Genomic DNA, 19,072 nt, shown 5'->3' on the forward strand with positions numbered 1-19,072 from the left:
TTACACTTGCATACATAAAATATTAGGTAAAACATTTCACAAAAGTTACAAAAAACTATTGAATTCATAGCTAAGGAGTTTCAGTGGCATGGGAATATTTTATTGTGCATTTTAAGTACTTTATTTAGTATCATTAGCAATCATAAATTTATAATAAATGGAAAAAATGGCCCATTTATTGATGATACAACCTTTCTGAAGTGCTAAAATGAACCATTTGATTCTATTCTGTTTTAATGACATAATACCCATTCTTTTTACTCTTTAATTCAATAGTCAAAGCAATGCTCATTCCCATTAGTTACATTTTTAAACTTTAATTTGTTGTAGACAAAAATTAAACATCTAGAAATATGTAAATTCTCTTACTGCAACAAATCGGCTTCAAGGTTCTCTAAAATATGACTATCTACCTCTAAGACTCCAAGGCCAGATTTCATGGCCAGGAAGTAGAAAGGTATAAAATCTTTAATGGACTTTCAGTTCGTTTTGCCAGTGAAACAGTATTCAGGAAAGAGTTAAACTTTGAAAATGAAAATAAGTGTTGAAACATGATCTCTTTGAAACCCACCCACTTGGCCGTGTTCCTTCAATAAACAGATTCTGTTTGGTGGTGGTGAGGTGGCATTTGATAGTAGTGAAAATTTGAAATCTTGAGATTTAGGGAATAGAGAATAGTTGGAACAATCTGTGTTATTTTTGTTTTTTCTGCTAAGAATCAAAACTGTAACTACAGATTTATGATCAGCTCTTTTAGGCATTCAGGTGAATTTGATTTTCTTGTTCAGTTTCGTGGATAGAACTGCACTGTGATAATACAACAAAGTTTAAGAATATTTGAATCAATAAGTTACTTCAGCAATTCAGCTCCTGAAATTCCAGATCAGCCATTTGTAAAGTAATTCGCTTATAACATTGACAGCAAATTTAATTAGTAAATATTTATTTAACAGATCTAATGTGCTTCTTTACAAGTGCATTATATTAGAAAGAGAAAGACTTTTATTTAGAGTCTTTTCTACCCCATTAAAAACATGCTGTAAAGATGAGTCCAGGTGATACATTCAGTGGCTGCAAATGCTTAGATTAGTTACTGAATGTATTACTTGCACTCATCTCACGGATTGTAGAATTATCAGAAATCTGGGAGCAGAGAAAAAATAAGACACGATGTGAAATATAAAGAAATGTGAATGGAAAAGGCAATCCATTATTTCATAAAATATTAACAGGATCTCTAAAGAGTTGATATTTAAGAAGGAACATGAGCAGTAGAGACAGGGGATTTTTAATTTTTTTTTTTTTTTTTGCTATGTTGCAGTAACCAGAAGAATCTAAATCACTTTCCTGTAATGTCTGAAGATTCAGTGTCATATATTTGACTTTAAAGAAAGCACATGTTGCAAAAAAGAAACCAACATATATTATTTGCTAAGGAATGGAAGGGTTGGTTGGGGCTTTAAGATATGCTTCAGAGAACATTGTGGGTGGGGAGTTTTTAAATGAAGTATCCAACTTGCAAGGCATTCAGAAAATTTTTATCATGACAGTCCCTTGATTTTAGTAACACATGGGATTTTACACTTTCTCGGAGCAATTCAAGTTTCCTTCTCAGAATCTTTTAACTGTTCAACCTAAATTGTATCGTGTCATAAACTGACAATTTTATGGGCTTAAATATAAAATACTTCCTAAAATACAGTAGAAATATTATTTTAGGAATGAAAATTTTTAGTAAGATTTGAAAATTATTATTTAATGTTATACTTTAGCAAAAGACTTTCTAGGTAGGTAAAACAGATTCCAGTGTGGAATGCATAACTTTTTCCTCTGTATTTGATAGTGTGTATTAAAGCCTTTCTATAGTAGAAAGTAGATAATCAGAGATTGAATTTTGAAATTAATTAATCAAAATACCTTCTTTTTATGTAATTAAAAATTCAAGTATAGTAAATTGTATTTACTTTTGTAGGTATTTAGAAAAAAACATAGGACACAAAAATAATTGTTTAAAAATGAATTTTAAAAATCTATACAAAAGTAAAAATTATAGAATTTAAGGGATCTATTCTGGGAAACCTATCATAGCTGGCCATATTAAAGGGTAAGATTATGTACTGATTCTCTTCTAAGTAAAATTTTAAAACATACTTAGTATAAACCAGAGTTTTGTTAGATTAAAAACCCAGGTTAGTTTAAGAACCTTATAGTGTAACTGAGGTAATTGGACATTTTGGATAATTTTGTTTCCACAGACCTTTATCTTCCTAAAATTTCACTGAAATGAAAATGCTCTTTTCACTTTTTCAATTTTTTTCAAATGTAAATATATTCTTAAATATTAACTTTAGAAAAGACTATCTGAATTTGATTCATAAATGGAGTTTTGAAAGAACATGATCTTACAACCATTGGGCATGAGTCAACACGAATTTTTGATAGATAAATTCCGTTAAATGAATTGACTTTTTAAAAGCTGAAATAATCATTATCATAAATGCACCCCTCTTCCCACTTTGAGAAAATTGAAAAAAAAACCCTGTCTAGACAGAGTTGCTTTATAGTTACGGTTTGATTTTATAATTCCTGGAATATAGTACAAACACCTACTATTTGCTGGGCAGCTATTTTATGTCAGACACTTTTTCAGAAACTTTTCATGGTTTCTCATTTATTTCTCCGTCAAAGTAATGGGGGCAATTATATTTCAGATAGCGAAAATGAGATCTCAGAGAGGGTAAGTGACTTGTCCCAGATTGTATTGTGAGTGGCAGAGGCAGAATTGGGATATAAATTTGTCTTTTTGAGGCCTCTGTTCTTTGCCTCAACCCCCAGCTGCTTCGCCCACAGCCAAAACAGCACTGGCTCTAGGATGACGAACTGTTCCAGTTTTCCCAGGAAAGAGAGGTTTCTGGAATGTGGGACTTTCAATGTTAAGCCTGAGAAAGTCTCCAGCAAACCCAGAAGAGTTGGTCGTTTTATCTGGAGGCATTTATCTCATGGCTACTGCATAGTCAGCAAGACCATGCAGCTCTTTCAGAAGCTTCTTATTCCTGTGACATTATCTGCACAGCAAGACAATTGCTCAGATCCGCTGGGTCAAACTCAGAGAGCTGCCTCCTGGAATAGCTGAATAGCTGTGCTGGTCAGCGCATCACGTGGGAAGAATTGAGCCTGTTATTTATCAATCAATCCCAGTCTTCCATGCAACTTCAGAACTCTCAGATACAATGTTTGAAACATTTTATCACAGCCCAGAACTCCTATTAATTAAAGAGAATATTAATCAAAGGCATTATTTGCATCCTTTGTCTCTAATGCAAACAGAATTGGGGTGTTCTCTGATCACAATGCTTTTCTTATTAATACAGTGTGTCACTTAGCATTTCTTTACTTTTCCTTAATCTAATCTATTACCTTGCTAATATTCCCACATCTCTTTCATCTGAAAGGTTTTCTTCAGTGGAATTTTTAAGTTTCTTGATAGTTGAGCAAAATCCTTAGGTCAGCATATTATATAATATCACAGATTCTGAGGACATACTGCTAATTTCTAGCTGTTGACCCTGAGCAGAGTTACTTAACTTCTCTTTACCCGGCTTCCTCATCATAAAATAGGGACAATAGTAGTTCTTACCATACAGGGTTATTTGTGGGGATTAGGTGAGTCAGTTTATGTAAAGCATTTATAATAATACCTGGCACAAATAAAGTGCTATATAAGTGCTAGCCACATTAACAATGTATGCTTTTACTGGTCTTGGATGATACCATGTTGTTCTTTGCACGGGGGTGGGGGGGCACTCAATGTTGCAATTGGTGACTTGGCCATTGGATGATACCATGTTGTTCTTTGCATGGGGGGGCACTCAATGTTGCAATTGATGACTTGGCCATAGTTGGGAGTATTTGGCATCTGGCATGTGTGCTGAAGGTTTTACGGCTACCTTTTCAAAGAGTTAGAAACTTGTTAGTGCTGTGTTTTCAATGTTCTAATCAATCTTATGGTGGAACTAAGAGTATGGTCAGTAGTCCTACAGTAGGACTATAGTTCCTACTGGAATTCAGAAAGGTAGTAGTCTTGAATTTGAGACTAAGAATGGTCTTACCTTTATATAATCTGAGAGAAAGCTCTCCGGTAATACTTTTTCTCCTGTAAATTAAAAATGATTTATCAATGTTGAAACTAGTTCTAAAGAGAAAATACTTCCCCATCATTTAAAATATACTGTGGAGGCTTAACATTTATGAGCACAATTTTAATGTAGTGGACTAGGAACTCTAAAACAGTATGAGATTGCAAAGCAATGAGTCTTGACAGTGGCCTGAAAAGATTTGCCTATTAATACATGAAAGCGCTTTCATTAAAATGTATATTTCAAGTGAGGAAAACGAAATTGTTGTAATTTTGTTATCCCGAGACTGACATGCACTTTAGGATACATGCATTTTTAAACTGCCATATGAGGTTTAAATATGTTCAGCAGCTGTCTGCCACATCTACTATATTGTTCAGTGATTCACAATATTTATTGACATAGTGAATCATTCTACCATTGGTTAATCAAGAGAAGCTGCAGTTGATTTAAGGAGGAGCGGCATGGTATATATACAGAAAGCAGCTAGTTTTTAGTAACAATTGAAGTGTGTAGGCATAAAAACAATAAACTGAGGTACAGATTTGAAGGAATATGTATGGATTCCAATAGCATGGCTTCTTTCCTGTTTATAAAGTGAAGTTATCTGGCTTACAACATTAACAATTGTTTATTAAATTTAATAAGTATTAAGCATTATGTTAAATTGATTCATAACTCAAAGGTTGTGATTAGGCATATGAAGTATGACTGAAAATGTAAAATACTGACAGAAATGATCCAAAAGTATTTATTTAGGTTGAATGCTTATTTGATATGTTCTGGTATTCAGTAGAACAACCATTCTAAGAAACACTAAGGCAATATGATATAAAGATTTATAATGGGAAGATCAACATATATTTACTTACAAAATAGAGCATCACCTTTTCTAAAGGGCTTCTGGTCCTCTAACTAATTTCCAAATATCTTTTAGGTCATATTAAAAGTAATGCAATGATCTTTGAAAACAGAGGAAGTCTTTTTGCAGTGCTGACCTCGGAATATTTCAGGTCAGTGTCACTGAACTGTCCAGCTTAGTATCTAAGTATTGAGGCTGCTCCTAGGAGGGAAATACTGAAGGAAGGCTGAGATGTCTGGGAAGTGTATCACAAGTTGGAGATGATTCAACAGCAAAAGTCTATCTTTCTCCCCTGATTCTCTTACATTTCTCTCTGAATACTGATTTTGTTGTTGTTGTTGTTGTTCTTGGATAGTCTTTTACTCCTTGAGTAATAGGAAGCAACTGCCTAGAGAGCTGATTATAGGGTCACTGAATTGCCACTGGAATTTTGGTGCCAGTTAACTCAGACGTCTGCAGACCACACCCGAAGTAGTTAGTAGTATGTAATAATTGGTAATGTATGAATTTGTATATCTTCCCAGGAACTGGGGGAGAGCTTCCTCTATTCAACAAAGCCTTGTCTGGAACATAGTTATGATGCTTAGGGGGGCGAGGCAGCCATTTGTGACCATATGATGTTAGAAATTTTGAGATAAAAAATTATACAAATGTACATATATTATGTATTTTTAAAATTTCTGTTTAGAATTTTGGTGATGTGTAAGTGCAAATTATACAAGGTAACTACAGGTGGTGTCAGCAGCTCTAAGACCAGCCACTTGATAGTTGTCTGGAGCTGGCAGTTGTCAGCAGCTGAAATTCTGAAACCAGATAAAATGGCATGCAAAATATTAATGTCTGTGTGTTCCTAGACTTTCGTTTCCTTCTATCTGCTAAGAAGATTCTGGTTTCTCTGGTCCATCATGTTCTCTCTGCATCCTTTGAAGGGGGATGCTGTCATAGAAGAATTTGCGTTTTGGCTTTTGCGATGCAGAATCAGAAGTCAAGGATGATGGCAGAAAGGAAAATAATCTTGCAATTGGGTCAGGGAAAAGGTTTTTTTCTCCCTTTTTAGAAAATGTGTTGAAAGACATATGAGAGCAGTGTTGGCATAGTAGGAAAATGGATATGAGGTTCAAGAAAAGCAAATGTGACAGGCGTTGAGGGTGAGCTATTTGAGACCCCGACTAGCTCCTTCTTTCCTTGCCTTTCTCTATCTTTTTTTTTTTTAATTTTTTTTATATATATATATTTTTTAATTTATTTATTATTATTAAACTTTAAGTTGTAGGGTACATGTGCACAACGTGCAGGTTTGCTACATATGTATACTTGTGCCATGTTGGTGTGCTGCACCCATCAACTCGTCATTTACATCAGGTATAACTCCCAATGCAATCCCTCCCCCCTCCCCCCTCCCCATGATAGGCCCCGGTGTGTGATGTTCCCCTTCCCGAGTCCAAGTGATCTCATTGTTCAGTTCCCGCCTATGAGTGAGAACATGCGGTGTTTGGTTTTCTGTTCTTGTGATAGTTTGCTAAGAATGATGGTTTCCAGCTGCATCCATGTCCCTACAAAGGACGCAAACTCATCCTTTTTTATGGCTGCATAGTATTCCATGGTGTATATGTGCCACATTTTCTTAATCCAATCTGTCACTGATGGACATTTGGGTTGATTCCAAGTCTTTGCTATTGTGAATAGTGCCGCAATAAACATACGTGTGCATGTGTCTTTATAGCAGCATAATTTATAATCCTTTGGGTATATACCCAGTAATGGGATGGCTGGGTCATATGGTACATCTAGTTCTAGATCCTTGAGGAATCGCCATACTGTTTTCCATAATGGTTGAACTAGTTTACAATCCCACCAACAGTGTAAAAGTGTTCCTATTTCTCCACATCCTCTCCAGCACCTGTTGTTTCCTGACTTTTGAATGATCGCCATTCTAATCTCACCACTCCTATTCAACATAGTGTTGGAAGTTCTGGCTAGGGCAATCAGGCAAGAGAAAGAAATCAAGGGGATTCAGTTAGGAAAAGAAGAAGTCAAATTGTCCCTGTTTGCAGATGACATGATTGTATATTTAGAAAACCCCATTGTCTCAGCCCAAAATCTCCTTAAGCTGATAAGCAACTTCAGCAAAGTCTCAGGATACAAAATTAATGTGCAGAAATCACAAGCCTTTCTCTATCTTAAGACTGGAAAACAAAACACTCAATATCTCCAGCTCCCTTGCAGGTAGGAGTGGCCATGGGCATGATTTTGGACAGTAAAGTATGGGCTAAAGTATATTGGGGGGAAGGCAGCAGTGGTTAAAATTACATTTTGTTGTTGTTGCTGTTTTTAGAGACAGGGTCTCACTCTGTTGCCCAGGCTGGAGTGCAGTGATGCTGTCATAAGTCACTGCAGCCTCAATCTCCTGGACTCAAATGATCTTCCTGCCTTAGCCTCCTGAGTACCTGGGACTGCAGGCGCATGCCACTACACTCAGCTGATTTTTTAATTTTTATTTTTAGTAGAGAAGTGTCTCACTGTGTTGCCCAGGCTGGTCTTGAACTCCTGAGCTCAAGTGATCCTCCCACCTCAGCCACCCAAGGTGGTGGCATAAAATTGCATTTCTGAGTAACACCTTGTAGGAGAAAGCTCTCAGTCTCTTTACATTTTATTCTTCCGGAACATGGAGTATCCTGGAAGTATGATAACGAAAGTCACTTGCCAAGGATGTCAAAATAGGGAGATAGAAGGAGCAACACTATGGACTTCTGTGCTGAACCTGCTTGCCTACTTTTGAACATTGTGAAGACAAAAGAAAAACCTTATGTATCACGTAGTGTTCTGGCAGACACAGGTGAAGGACCAAAACACTTTAAAAAATAATTCAATGAAGAGACTATTTACAGAGATGGTAACAAGAATAAGGGAACTATATTTCAGGGTACTCCAGAGAAATGGAACCAACAGAAGATTTTAAAAAAGAGGTTTATTATAAGGAACTGCTCACACAATTATGGAAGCTGGCAAGTCCAAAGTTTGCAGAGCCTGTGTCCCAGTTCCAGTCCAAAGGCTGGATGGCTACTGTAGAGCCACAAAAGGCTGATACTTCAGCTTGAAGCTGTCAGGAAGGAGAATTCTCTGTTCCTTGGGAAGGGTCAGTCTTTTGTTCTATGCAGGGCTTCAAATGATTGGATGAGAGCCACCCACATTATGGAGGATAATCTACACAGTTTACTGATTTAAATATTAATTTCATCCAGAAATACCTTCACAAAAATCCTGGAATAAACTTTGACCAAATACCTGGGCATCCCATGGCCCAGCCAAATTGATACATAAAATTAACCATTATAGGAACTAACAAGAGATGCTACAACACCCAGGGACTAGAAATGCTGGTAAGTGAGAAGGATTAAGGAGGGAAACAGTGTTCATTGGAGCCAGCAAGAACTTGAGTCAGAGAAGACGAGCTGCCTCATGTAACTTGTGGCTATAAAAGAAAGTAATTGCCAGAATTTTAGCTGTGCCAATAAGAGCAGGAGGCATGGGAGTGGTGGGGAAGACACTATGGGAGATCAATATGTGATCATTTCTCTTCCTACCTCTATTAGCTCGTTCTCACATTGCTATAAAGATACTACCTGAGACTGGGTAATTTATAAAGGAAAAAGGTTTAATTGAGTTACAGTTCCACATGGCTGAGGAGGCCTCAGGAAACTTACAATTATGGCTGAAGACAAAGGGAAAGCAAGGACCTTCTTCACATGGTGGCAGGAGAGAGAAGAGAGAGCGAAGGAGGAACTTGCCAAACACTATAGCCATCGATATGTTATGAGAATTCACTCACTATTATGAGAACAGCATGAAGGAAACCACTCCCATAATCCCATCATTTCTCACCAGGTCACTTCCTGAATATCTGAGGATTACAATTCATGATGAGATTTGGGTAGGGACACAAAGCCTAACCATTTCACCACCTAAGCCAGAGGGCAGAAGATCTTGAGTAAAGCTGCCATGAAGGTCAACCTCGGGACACAGAGCAGGGCAGAGATTTAGTAAAAGTCAGTGGGCGATCAGGATTAATCATAATACTTTAATAATTTAAGCCACTCTGTACATAGTCTCTTTGTAATTTTAAAAAAGCCACCAAAGTATAATTAAGCCACTCAATCAAATGCAATCCTAACTGATACAGCAGGTGACAAACGAGTTATTTCAGTTGTTGGACTTAACTCCTTGATTGAAACTCTACTATGAATGATGGCTTTATATGTGTTGCCCAATTAAGTCACGCTGTAATGCAGTTTACCAGGAACATGTGGTTTACTTTATTTACATAGCAAATGGTTTCATATATTTTATAAATAAATTTTCTCACTTGAATAAAACACACTATATATATGTTTTATATAATTTTTGAGAATGGAAATTTAATATCTCCATATTCCTGCTAAGGGAATGTTGAACAAATATTTAAATAAAATTGATTTGAAGAGGAACCAAATTAGTAGCCTTATTTTGGTACCATGTCTAAGGTTCTAGTTAAAGCCTACATTATTCATTGAGGTGTTTCTACCATTCAAAGAAATAGTTCAGTTTGTGGTTGGAGTACATATGATCCAGCTATTGATGGTGCTTTCCTGAAGGTGAATGAGGAAATGATTAGTTCATTTTTGGATAAATCAGTACATGAGGCAGTGCCTGGATCTTCTAAACTCCAGATGATTCCTGTGGACCATGAAGTTTGGGTCAGGATCTAGAAACTCTGGAGTTGGGGATGCAGCCATTCTGCTCATGGAGAAGAGAGACTATGTTTTCTATAATACCACCAAGTAGTTCATCTGATGGGTGGACAAATACATTGATTCAGCTGTAAACCCACAATTTCTGCTTGAAAGAAGATGTGTGATATGGTTTGGCTGTGTCCCCTACCAAATCTCACCTTGAACTGTAATAATTCCCATGTGTCAAGGGCGGGGCCAGGTGGAGATCATTGAATCATGAGGCTGTTTCCCATATACTGTTCTCATGGTAGTGAACAAGTCTCATGAAATCTGATGGTTTTATAAATGGGAGTTCCCCTGCACAAGCTGTGTTGTCTGCTGCCGTGTAAGATGTGGCTTTGCTTACTCATTAGCCTTCCACCATGATTTTGAGGCCTCCCCAGTGATGAGGAACTCTGTGAGTCAATTAAACCTCTTTTCTTTATAAGTTACCCAGTCTTACCCAGTCTCTGGTTTTTTTTTTTTTTTTTTTTTTTTTTTGATGCAGTCTTGCTCTTTCACCTAGGCTTGGCTAATATTTTAATATTTTTAGGCTGATCTTGAACTCCTGACCTCTGTTGGTCCACCCACCTTGTCCTCCCAAAGTCCTGGGATTACAGGTGTAAGCCACCATGCCCAGTCTCTGGTATGTCTTTATTAACAGCATGAGAACAGACTAATACAGTAAATTGGTACCAGGAGTGGGGTGCTACAGTAAAGATAAGGGAAAATGTGAAAGGGCCTTGGGAAGTGGGTAACAGACAGAGGTTGGAAGAGTTTGGAGTGCTCAGAAAAAGAAAAATGTAGGAAAGTTGGGAACTCCTAGAGACTTAGAGGGCTCAGAACAGGAAGATGTGGAAAAGTTTGGAATCTCCTACAGACTTGTTGAATGGCTTTGAGCAAAATGCTGATGATGCTATGAAAGATAAAGTCCAAGCTAAGATGGTTTCAGATGGAGATGAGGAACTTGTTGGAAACTGGACTGTAGTTATGCTTTAGCAAAGGGGCTGGTGACAATTTGTCCCTACCCTAGAGATCCGTGGAACTTTGAACTTGAGAGAGACGTTTCAGGGAAATCATCTCTAGATAAATTTCTTCCATCTGGCAGATAGTCTGACAATGCAATAGAAAAGAAATTTTCTTGCATTTCCTATACAATGACAATGCAATAGAAAAGAAATTGCATTTCCCTATTTTCTGGGGAGAAATTCAAGCCCACTGCATAAATTTGCATAAGTAACAAGGAGCCAAATGTTAATCATCTAGACAATGGGAGAAAATATCTCCAGTGCATGTCAGAGACCTTTGTGGCAGCCCTTCCCATCATAGGCCTGGAGGCCTAGGAGGAAAAAATCGTTTTGTGGGCTGGGCTTAGGGCCCCCCAGCTGTATGCAGCCTAGGGCCCTGGTTCCCTGCATCCCAGCTGCTCCAGTCATGGCTAAAAGGGGCAAAGGCATAGCTCAGACCATGGCTTCACAGAGTGCAAGGCCTAAGCTTTGGCAACTTCCATGTGGTGTTGAGCCTACAGGCATACAGAAGTCAAGAATTGATGTTTGGGAACCTTCACCTAGATTTCAGAGGATGTATGGAAATACCTGGATGTCCAGGCAGAAGTTTGCTGCAGGGGTGGGGCCATCATGAAGAACCTCTGCTAGGGCAGTGTGGAAGGGAAATGTGGGGTGAGAACCCGTATACAGAATCCCCACTAGGGCACTGCCTAATGGAGCTGTGAGAAGAAGGTGATGTGGTTTGGCTGTGTCCCCACCCAGATCTCATAAGTAATTCCCACATGTTGTGGGAGAAATCTGGTGGGAGGTAATTGAATCATTGGGGCAGGTCTTTCCCATGTTGTTCTCATGGTAGTGAATGAGGCTCATAAGAGCTGATGGTTTTAAAAATGGGAATTTCCCTTCACAAGTCCTCTTCTCTTGTCTACCACCATGTGAGATGTGCCTTTCACCTTCCACAATGATTGTGAGGCCTCCCCAGCCACATGGAACTGTAAGTCCATTAAACCTCTTTCTTTTGTAAATTGCCCAGTCTCGCATATGTCTTTATCAGCAGTGTGAAAATGGACTAATACAGTAAATTGGTACCAACAGAGTAGGGTGCTGCTGAAAAGATACCCAAAAATGTGAAAGCGACTTTGGAACTGGGTAACAGGCAAAGGTTGGAGGGCTCAGGAGAAGACAGGAAAATGTGGGAGAGTTTGGAACTTCTTAGAATCTTGTTGAATGGCTTTGCCCCAAATGCTGATAGTGACATGGAAATAAAGTCCAGGCTGAGGTGCTTTCAGATTGAGTTGAGGAAATTGTTGGGAACTGGAGCAAAGGTGACTCTTGTTATGTTTTAGCAAAGAGACTGGAGGCATTTTGCCCCTGCCCTAGAGATTTGTGGAACTTTGAATTTGAGAGAGATGATTTAGGGTATCTGGTGGAAGAAATTTCTAGCAGCAAAGCATTCAGGAGGTGACTTAAGAGCTGTTAAAGGCATTCAGTTTTAAAAGGGAAACAAAAAGTTTGGAAAATTTGCAGCCTGACAATGTGATAGAAAAGAAAATCTCATTTTCTGAGGAGAAATTTAAGCCAGTTGCAGAAATTTGCATAAGTAATGAGGAGCTGAATGTTAATCACCAAGACAATGGGGAAAATGTCTCCAAGGCATGTTAGACAACTTTGTGGCAGAACCTCCTATCACAGACCTGGAAGAGTAATAGGAAAAAATGCTTTCATGTGCCAGGCCCAGGGTCCCTCTGCTGTATGCAGTGTAGGAACTTGGTCCCCTGTGTCCCAGCCACTCCAGCCATGACTAAAAGGGGCCAAGGTACAGCTCAAGATGCTGCTTCAGAGGGTGGAAGCCCCAAGCTTTGGCAGCTTTCACATGGTGTTGAGCCTGCAGGTGCACAGAAGTCAAGAAGTGAGGTTTTGGAACTTCTGCCTAGATTTCAGAGGATGTATGGAAATGCCTGGATGCCCAGGCAGAAGTTTGCTGCAGGGGCAGGGCCCTCATGGAGAAACTCTGCTAGGACAGTGCAAAAGGGAAACGTGGGGTTGGAGCTCCCACATAGAGTCTATACTGGGGCACTGCATAGTGGAGCTGTGAGAAGAGGGTCACCATCCTCCAGACCCCAGAATGGTAGATCCGCTGACAGCTTTCACAATGCACCTGGAAAAACTGAAGGCACTCAATGCCAGGTTGTGAAAGATGCCAGGAAGGGGGCATACCCTGAAAAGTCATGGGGGCAGAACTGCTCAAGGCTGTGGGAGTCCACCTCTTAAGACATGGAGTCAAAGGAGATCATATTGGAGCTCTAATATTTGACTTCTTCACTGGATTTTGGATGTGCATGGGGCCTGTAGCCACTTTGTTTTGGTCAATTTCCCCTATTTGGAATGGGTGTATTTACCCAACACCTGTACCCCCATTATATCTAGGAAGTAACTAACTTGCTTTTGATTTTACAGGCTCATAGACAGAAGGGACTTGCCTTGTCTCAGATGAGACATTGGACTGTGGTCTTTTGAGTTAATGCTGAAATGAGTTAAGACTTTAGGGACTATTGGGAAGGCATGATTGGTTTTGAAATGTGAGGTCATGAGATATGGGATGGGCCAGGGGTGGAAGGATGTGGTTTGGCTGTGTCCCTACCCAAATCTCCATGCTGTTCTCATGATAGTGAGTTCTCACAAGATCTGATGGTTTTATAAAGGGCTTCCCCAGCTTCACTCTGCACTTCTCCTTTCTGTTACCATGTAAAGGACATGTTTGCTTCCCTTTCTGCCATGATATAAGTTTCCTGAGAACTCTCCAGCCATGAGGAACTGTGAATCAATTAAACCCTTTTCCTTTATAAATTACCCAGTCTTGGGTATGTCTTTATTAGCAGCATGAAAATGGACTAATACAGTGTGGTTAAGTGCTTATCTGGCTCTGCTATGACTAAAGTTAAATATCTTTAAACTATGTAGGTGGGATAGTCTAGGATGCAAATATACCGAAGATCTGAATTGCATATAGAAAGTAACAACCCCACTCATCCAAACTTGGCAGCATTGCACATTGTTGTTAAAGAGAACTGACTCCCTGTAGCTGTGGGTATTTCCAAGCCAAAGTGATTGGTTAGAGAGGAAGGAATCCCACAGTGTACGATGGTCATCTCAACTAGAATGGGATGGCTCTCTGAGTGCTTTTAAACCTCTCTCAAACATGTTAACATGTGGTTCTTTGAGAGACTGACATGCTGAGGAGCCCAGGTTTTGTTAACAGATCTTTATAGTAGGTCTAGATGCTGAATCTGGGTGTTCTGTTAAGGATAGTATACCATTTGGAGATCCTTAGTTTCCACATGGTTTACAGTTAAAGGGTTGGTGGGTAGTGGTTTTGGAGAGAAATATAGAGCTAGCCATGGAATTTTGACAATTTTTAGTTATTTCAAATTTTATGCATCATTGGAGATTTTTCCCCAAGGTATATTTTCTTTTTAACTTTGCTGTATTTTTTTAAAAAAATTCTTTTGAATGTTAGCATGAAAATCTAGATTTTATTGCATGAGAATGAAAAGCATGATTTCTGTGCAAATTATCTCAGAACTTCTAGTTGGCATTACATGTATATTGTATAAGAAACCTATGTGTCTTTATCCACTTCATCTCAACGCTAAGCTGATGTGCAGAAATAATTGAAAAGAAAATTAATTTTCTTATAATCTCTTGAGAACACACAATAAAGAGAATATATCCATAATGCCCAGCGAAATGTCTTAAAATCCCCTTTCCCCATCTTTTCATTATCTATTGCTGTGTAGCTGGGCCTTTGCCAAACATTAAGTCTGCCAGCATCTTGATCTTGGACTTTCCAGTTTTTAGAACTGTGAGAAATAAATTTCTGTTGTGTATAAACTACTCAGTCTAAAGTACTTTGTTACTGCAGCAGGAATGGACTGACACTCTCCCTCTTGGTAGATGTAGTAGCAATCTTTATGGCCATCTTTAATCCACTACAGCGTGTCTTTCTCAATAGTTCATACACGTGACAGCTGCTCCCAAATCTCCCTCCTCTCACTCCCAACTCTGCCCAGACCCCATCACCAAATTCTGGCTCTGAAGTTGTTTTTCTCATATTCCCCTGCTTCCTTTCCAATTCATCATTTCATGTCTCTACTCTTTCTAGTGTAAATCCACTCAGCTAACCTTTTTAGTATTTCTTTCTTACTTGTTACCTTGAGCTTCATAATAAACTGGGAGTTTATTAGGATTTTAAATAGCATAATGTTTCTCCATGGGAGTGAGCAGGAGTGGAAAGTGGACATGATTATTCATTTTATTCCTGTCAATCTGTGTTCGTGTGGTGCACAGCACAATGGGAATTTATTTTATTCAATTGCATTTGGTATCAGTGGAGTCTTAGAATGAGACACAAGGGTTGGGATAGCAGAGAATGTGCCTGATTCAGAATTGAGTACTGGAGATTGCCTGAGGCACATCACGTATAAGGATTGATGGAAATGGTGCTTATTGGGCATCATGGTATTTTTTTAAATCCTGTTACTTTTATATTTTTATTTTATTTTTTAAAAATTGAAGTTCAAGGGTACATGTGCAGGATGTGCAGGTTTGTTACATAAGTTAATGTGTGCCATGGTGGTTTCCATCACCTAGGTATTAAGCCCAGCACCCATTAGCTATCCTCCTTGATGCCCTCCCTTGTCCCACCCCCTACCTTCTGACAGGCCCCAGTGTGTTCCCTTCCATGTGTCCATTTATTCTCATTATTTAGCTACCACTTATAAGTGAGAACATGCAGTATTTGGTTTTCTATTCCTGCATTAATTTGCTAAGGATAATGGCCTCCAGCTCTATCCATGTTCCTGCAAAGGACATGATGTCATTCCTTTTTATGGCTGCATAGTATTCCATGGCATATACGTACCACATTATCTTAATCCCATTCCTTTTTTCTCCACAACCTCACCAGCATCTGTTGTTTTTTGACTTTTAATGATAGCCATTCTGATTGGTGTGAGATGGTATCTCATTGTGGTTTTGATTTGCATTTCTCTAATGATCAGTGATATTGAGCTTTTTTTCGTATGTTTGTTGGCTGCATGTATATGCTCTTTTGAGAAGTGTCCATTATGCTATTTTGAAGAGCAATGTTGTTGGCCCTAGGCTTAAAGAGTTTTATTGCGAACTTGAGACTTCTTAGAAATAGATCCTCTGCAGAAGTTGGTTTCTGAAGAAAAAATAACGTTAAACAAATATACATTTCAGCAGTTCTGGCCCAATGTTGTCTTCAGAACAAGAGTACATGTTGAGGCCCACAAATCATATATCTAAATATTTTAAAATTGTAACTCAAACTAGTAATCTATTAAATAGAATCTGTTCTGTTCTCTTATCTTGACAAATATACCTTTATATTGACCTGGGAGGCTACGTGCAAATTTATGACTCACAGGCTTCTTAGAGTTCTCTGATAAAATGTGGCAGCTTGGAGAAAACTGAGCCCGGACCCTGCCTTCTCCCCTTTCTCCCCACCACTAGTCTCCTCTTGTACTGAGAGAGGTCTCCCTCTATGTGTATGGACACTCCAGGTCATACTCCAGAGCTGTGTCCATAGTCCTTAAATACAGCAGCTCCTTAGCCACTCCTCTGGCCCTGGATGGACAGATGGCCAGTGTCATCCACTTTTAGGAGGCACACCTGGTGAAACATTCCATTCCAGCCTTGGAAGCGGGTTCAACGATGCCTGGGCAGGAAAATCCAGGGTCCAGATTCCCATAGCAGGATCTACAAGAGGAGGCACAGCTTCCACATGAGCAAGTTTGACTCCATAGGCTTCTTGCTTTCTGGTGAGGAGTGTGGCAGGAAGGGTGCTAGAGTGAGCACAGGGCACAGAACAAGGGGACCTCTTGTCCAGGTCATGGGCAGTACTGCCTTGAGCCATGGGTGTGCAGGAATTCAATTCGATTTTTTCTTTTCTGCACAGGTTCAGCAGCCAGAGTCCTATCCTGTACTTCTCTTCACGTTGCAGACATCCACAAAAGAGTGAGACTGTTTTGGGCTGGATGGAAGAGCAAATGTGTGGGAGGCGCCGAGGTTTGTGTATAAATGTGGTGAGTGGGGCCAAGGAGGACTTGTGGACTTCTGCTGGGAGGAATTAGGAGACTGAGCAAGACAGACTGCCTGGTCAGTGTGGAGGCATTAACTGTGCTATGTGAGATTGATAACATTTGGCTCTTGTCTAATGAGCCCACCTGGCCACACTGGGAATTGAATCTAGTCTAATCTAGTGATTAGTGGGTACCCATGTGTAGGTTATCCATAAGAATTCTCAAATATTGAAGAAGCTTAAAAAGTGTGTTAAACAATCCTTTCTGCCCAGAGATCAAAGGAAGGAGAAAGATCTATATTGGATGTCCTGATCTATCCTTCAGTCTCAATGGATTCAGCTCCCTTGGAAATGCTTTTCTGTGCATGAGCAATCACTTGTATGTGAGACTTTCTGAGTCATTGATTAGTACGGGTTTGCATCATCAGATACAGCTTGAAACCAATCTTTAGAATGTTTCCCAGTCATCTTTTTGTGATTTTATGACGGCAAGAATTTACATTCCTTCCCCGCCCCATGACTGGTATGTGTGTTCTAGGAAAAGTTGGCATTGGTTCTATCTGGATGTATTGATGTTGTCATTTTGGGGGACTATCCAGTGCCAGAAAATGCCTGGAACACCCTGATCCAGTGGGAGGGTGTTAAACCCTAATGGGTCTATGCCATTGTCAGTGTTCAGCAGGCCAGATGCCTTTGGAGGAAGAAGGTCAGGGATTTGGACCCTTGGGGTTAACCACCACTCAATAATTTCCTACAGTCAGAGACTCACTTCTGTCTACTGATTACACTCCCACTGTCACTTCGCACTAAAGTACAAGTGCAGATTAAGTGACTCATTCAGATGGTTGCAACAGCGTACTACTACAGGGGTAGCTCGTCTTCTGAACTGAGCTTGGGATATTACTTTACTTATTTATTTTTTTTTTTTTGGAACAGGGTCTCACTCTATCACCTAGGCTGCAGTGCAGTGGTAAAATCACAATTCACTGCAGCCTTGACCTCTTGGGCTCAAGCAGGCCTCCTACCTCAGCCTCCTAAGTAGCTGGGACTACAGGTGCGAGCCACCAGCCTGGCTACTTTTTAATTTTTTGTAGAGACAGGATCTCACTATGTTTCTCAAGCTGGTCTTGAACTTCTGGCCTCAAGCAATTCTCTTGCCTTGGCCTCCCCAAATTCTGGAATTACAGGCATCAGCCACCAGAAACGGCCCACTTTATTTACTTCTGTGATGCCTATACATTGTGTTATCAATGAAACTTGACATTCTATAACTGAGTCTGGTCTCTGTTTTTAATTAATTTCTTTTTTTGTAATTCCAGGGCTACCACTAAGATTCAGATTCTGCATTTTGGGGCATCAGAACTAATTTTTTTTTTTTGAATTTGAGGAAATATGCTATATGCTGGCATAGGGATGGCAATGCAGCCTATGCATATGTGTTCATGGGAGTGTGCACACTTGTGTACATATTTGCATGTGTACCATGTGGTTGCCCCTGGAATCAATAAGGGAAATTCAAGGTGGGGGTTGGGGAAGGAACTATCTCAATGGCTTACAGAGTATTGGGAAATATAGAGTTTTTCAAAATAGAGGAGGATGGCTTGCACATAGCAGCTTCCTGGCCATTCCCAGGGGAAATTAAAATCCAACGGAAGAATCATAACATATTCCTTCTTTTAGTTCTCCATTTTTTCCCTTTATTTGGACATGAAAGAGTAGAAAAGAGAATTATTTTCTATTTTGCAATTTACAGCTCCTAAATATTCAGAGTAGAGTGGGCAGTCATATAATTGTTGTGACTGAGAATGACAATATTTTTCTGATTGAAAACATCTCTCAGTTGGCAAATATAGTGCTGGAATTTTATACTACTGTGTCACTTCACTAGGCTTAAAGCAGAATTCAGAAGGCTCTGTTAAAATCAGAAATGTTATCTGAAAATATTCACTCATTATTACCTATTAGAAAGGATTACACTTTTCTTTTTCACATTGAGTGAAATGAAACATAGCACAAGTAAATTTTGTGAAGATTCAAAGGAGAGGATCTATGATGGGGAGAAGCCTGGATGGAGTACTTTTCAGGGAGGGCTTTGAATTACCAGGGGCTAAGTTGTGTGCATTCGAGTCCTGGAGAGAAAGAGGTGGATGCACTTTGAAGAAAATTGAGGAAAAATTGAACAGAATTTTGAATTTATAATTTTGTCCAGAGTAAAC

General features: G+C 39.3%; 1 protein-coding gene across 20 annotated transcripts in view; it reads left to right on the forward strand.

Annotated features, from left to right (window-relative positions):
- MRPL39 (mitochondrial ribosomal protein L39) overlaps positions 1–19,072 on the forward strand; it is a 238,959-nt gene that overhangs the window by 90,856 nt on the left and 129,031 nt on the right. For 14 of the 20 annotated variants that reach the window (XM_007966234.3, XM_073010171.1, XM_073010175.1 and 11 more), the window contains one exon: positions 16,734–16,843. The exons of 1 other annotated variant lie outside the window; for it this stretch is intronic. In XM_007966234.3, coding sequence (XP_007964425.3) covers positions 16,734–16,843 — 110 coding nt within the window. Of the gene's footprint in view, positions 1–16,733; positions 16,861–19,072 lie in introns of all 20 variants that reach the window. 5 more of the 20 variants (XR_012090643.1, XM_073010219.1, XM_073010249.1 and 2 more) reach the window with 1 other exon arrangement.

The sequence above is a fragment of the Chlorocebus sabaeus genome, chromosome 2, assembly GCF_047675955.1.
Source record: "Chlorocebus sabaeus isolate Y175 chromosome 2, mChlSab1.0.hap1, whole genome shotgun sequence".
NCBI classification, from domain to species: Eukaryota; Metazoa; Chordata; class Mammalia; order Primates; family Cercopithecidae; genus Chlorocebus; species Chlorocebus sabaeus.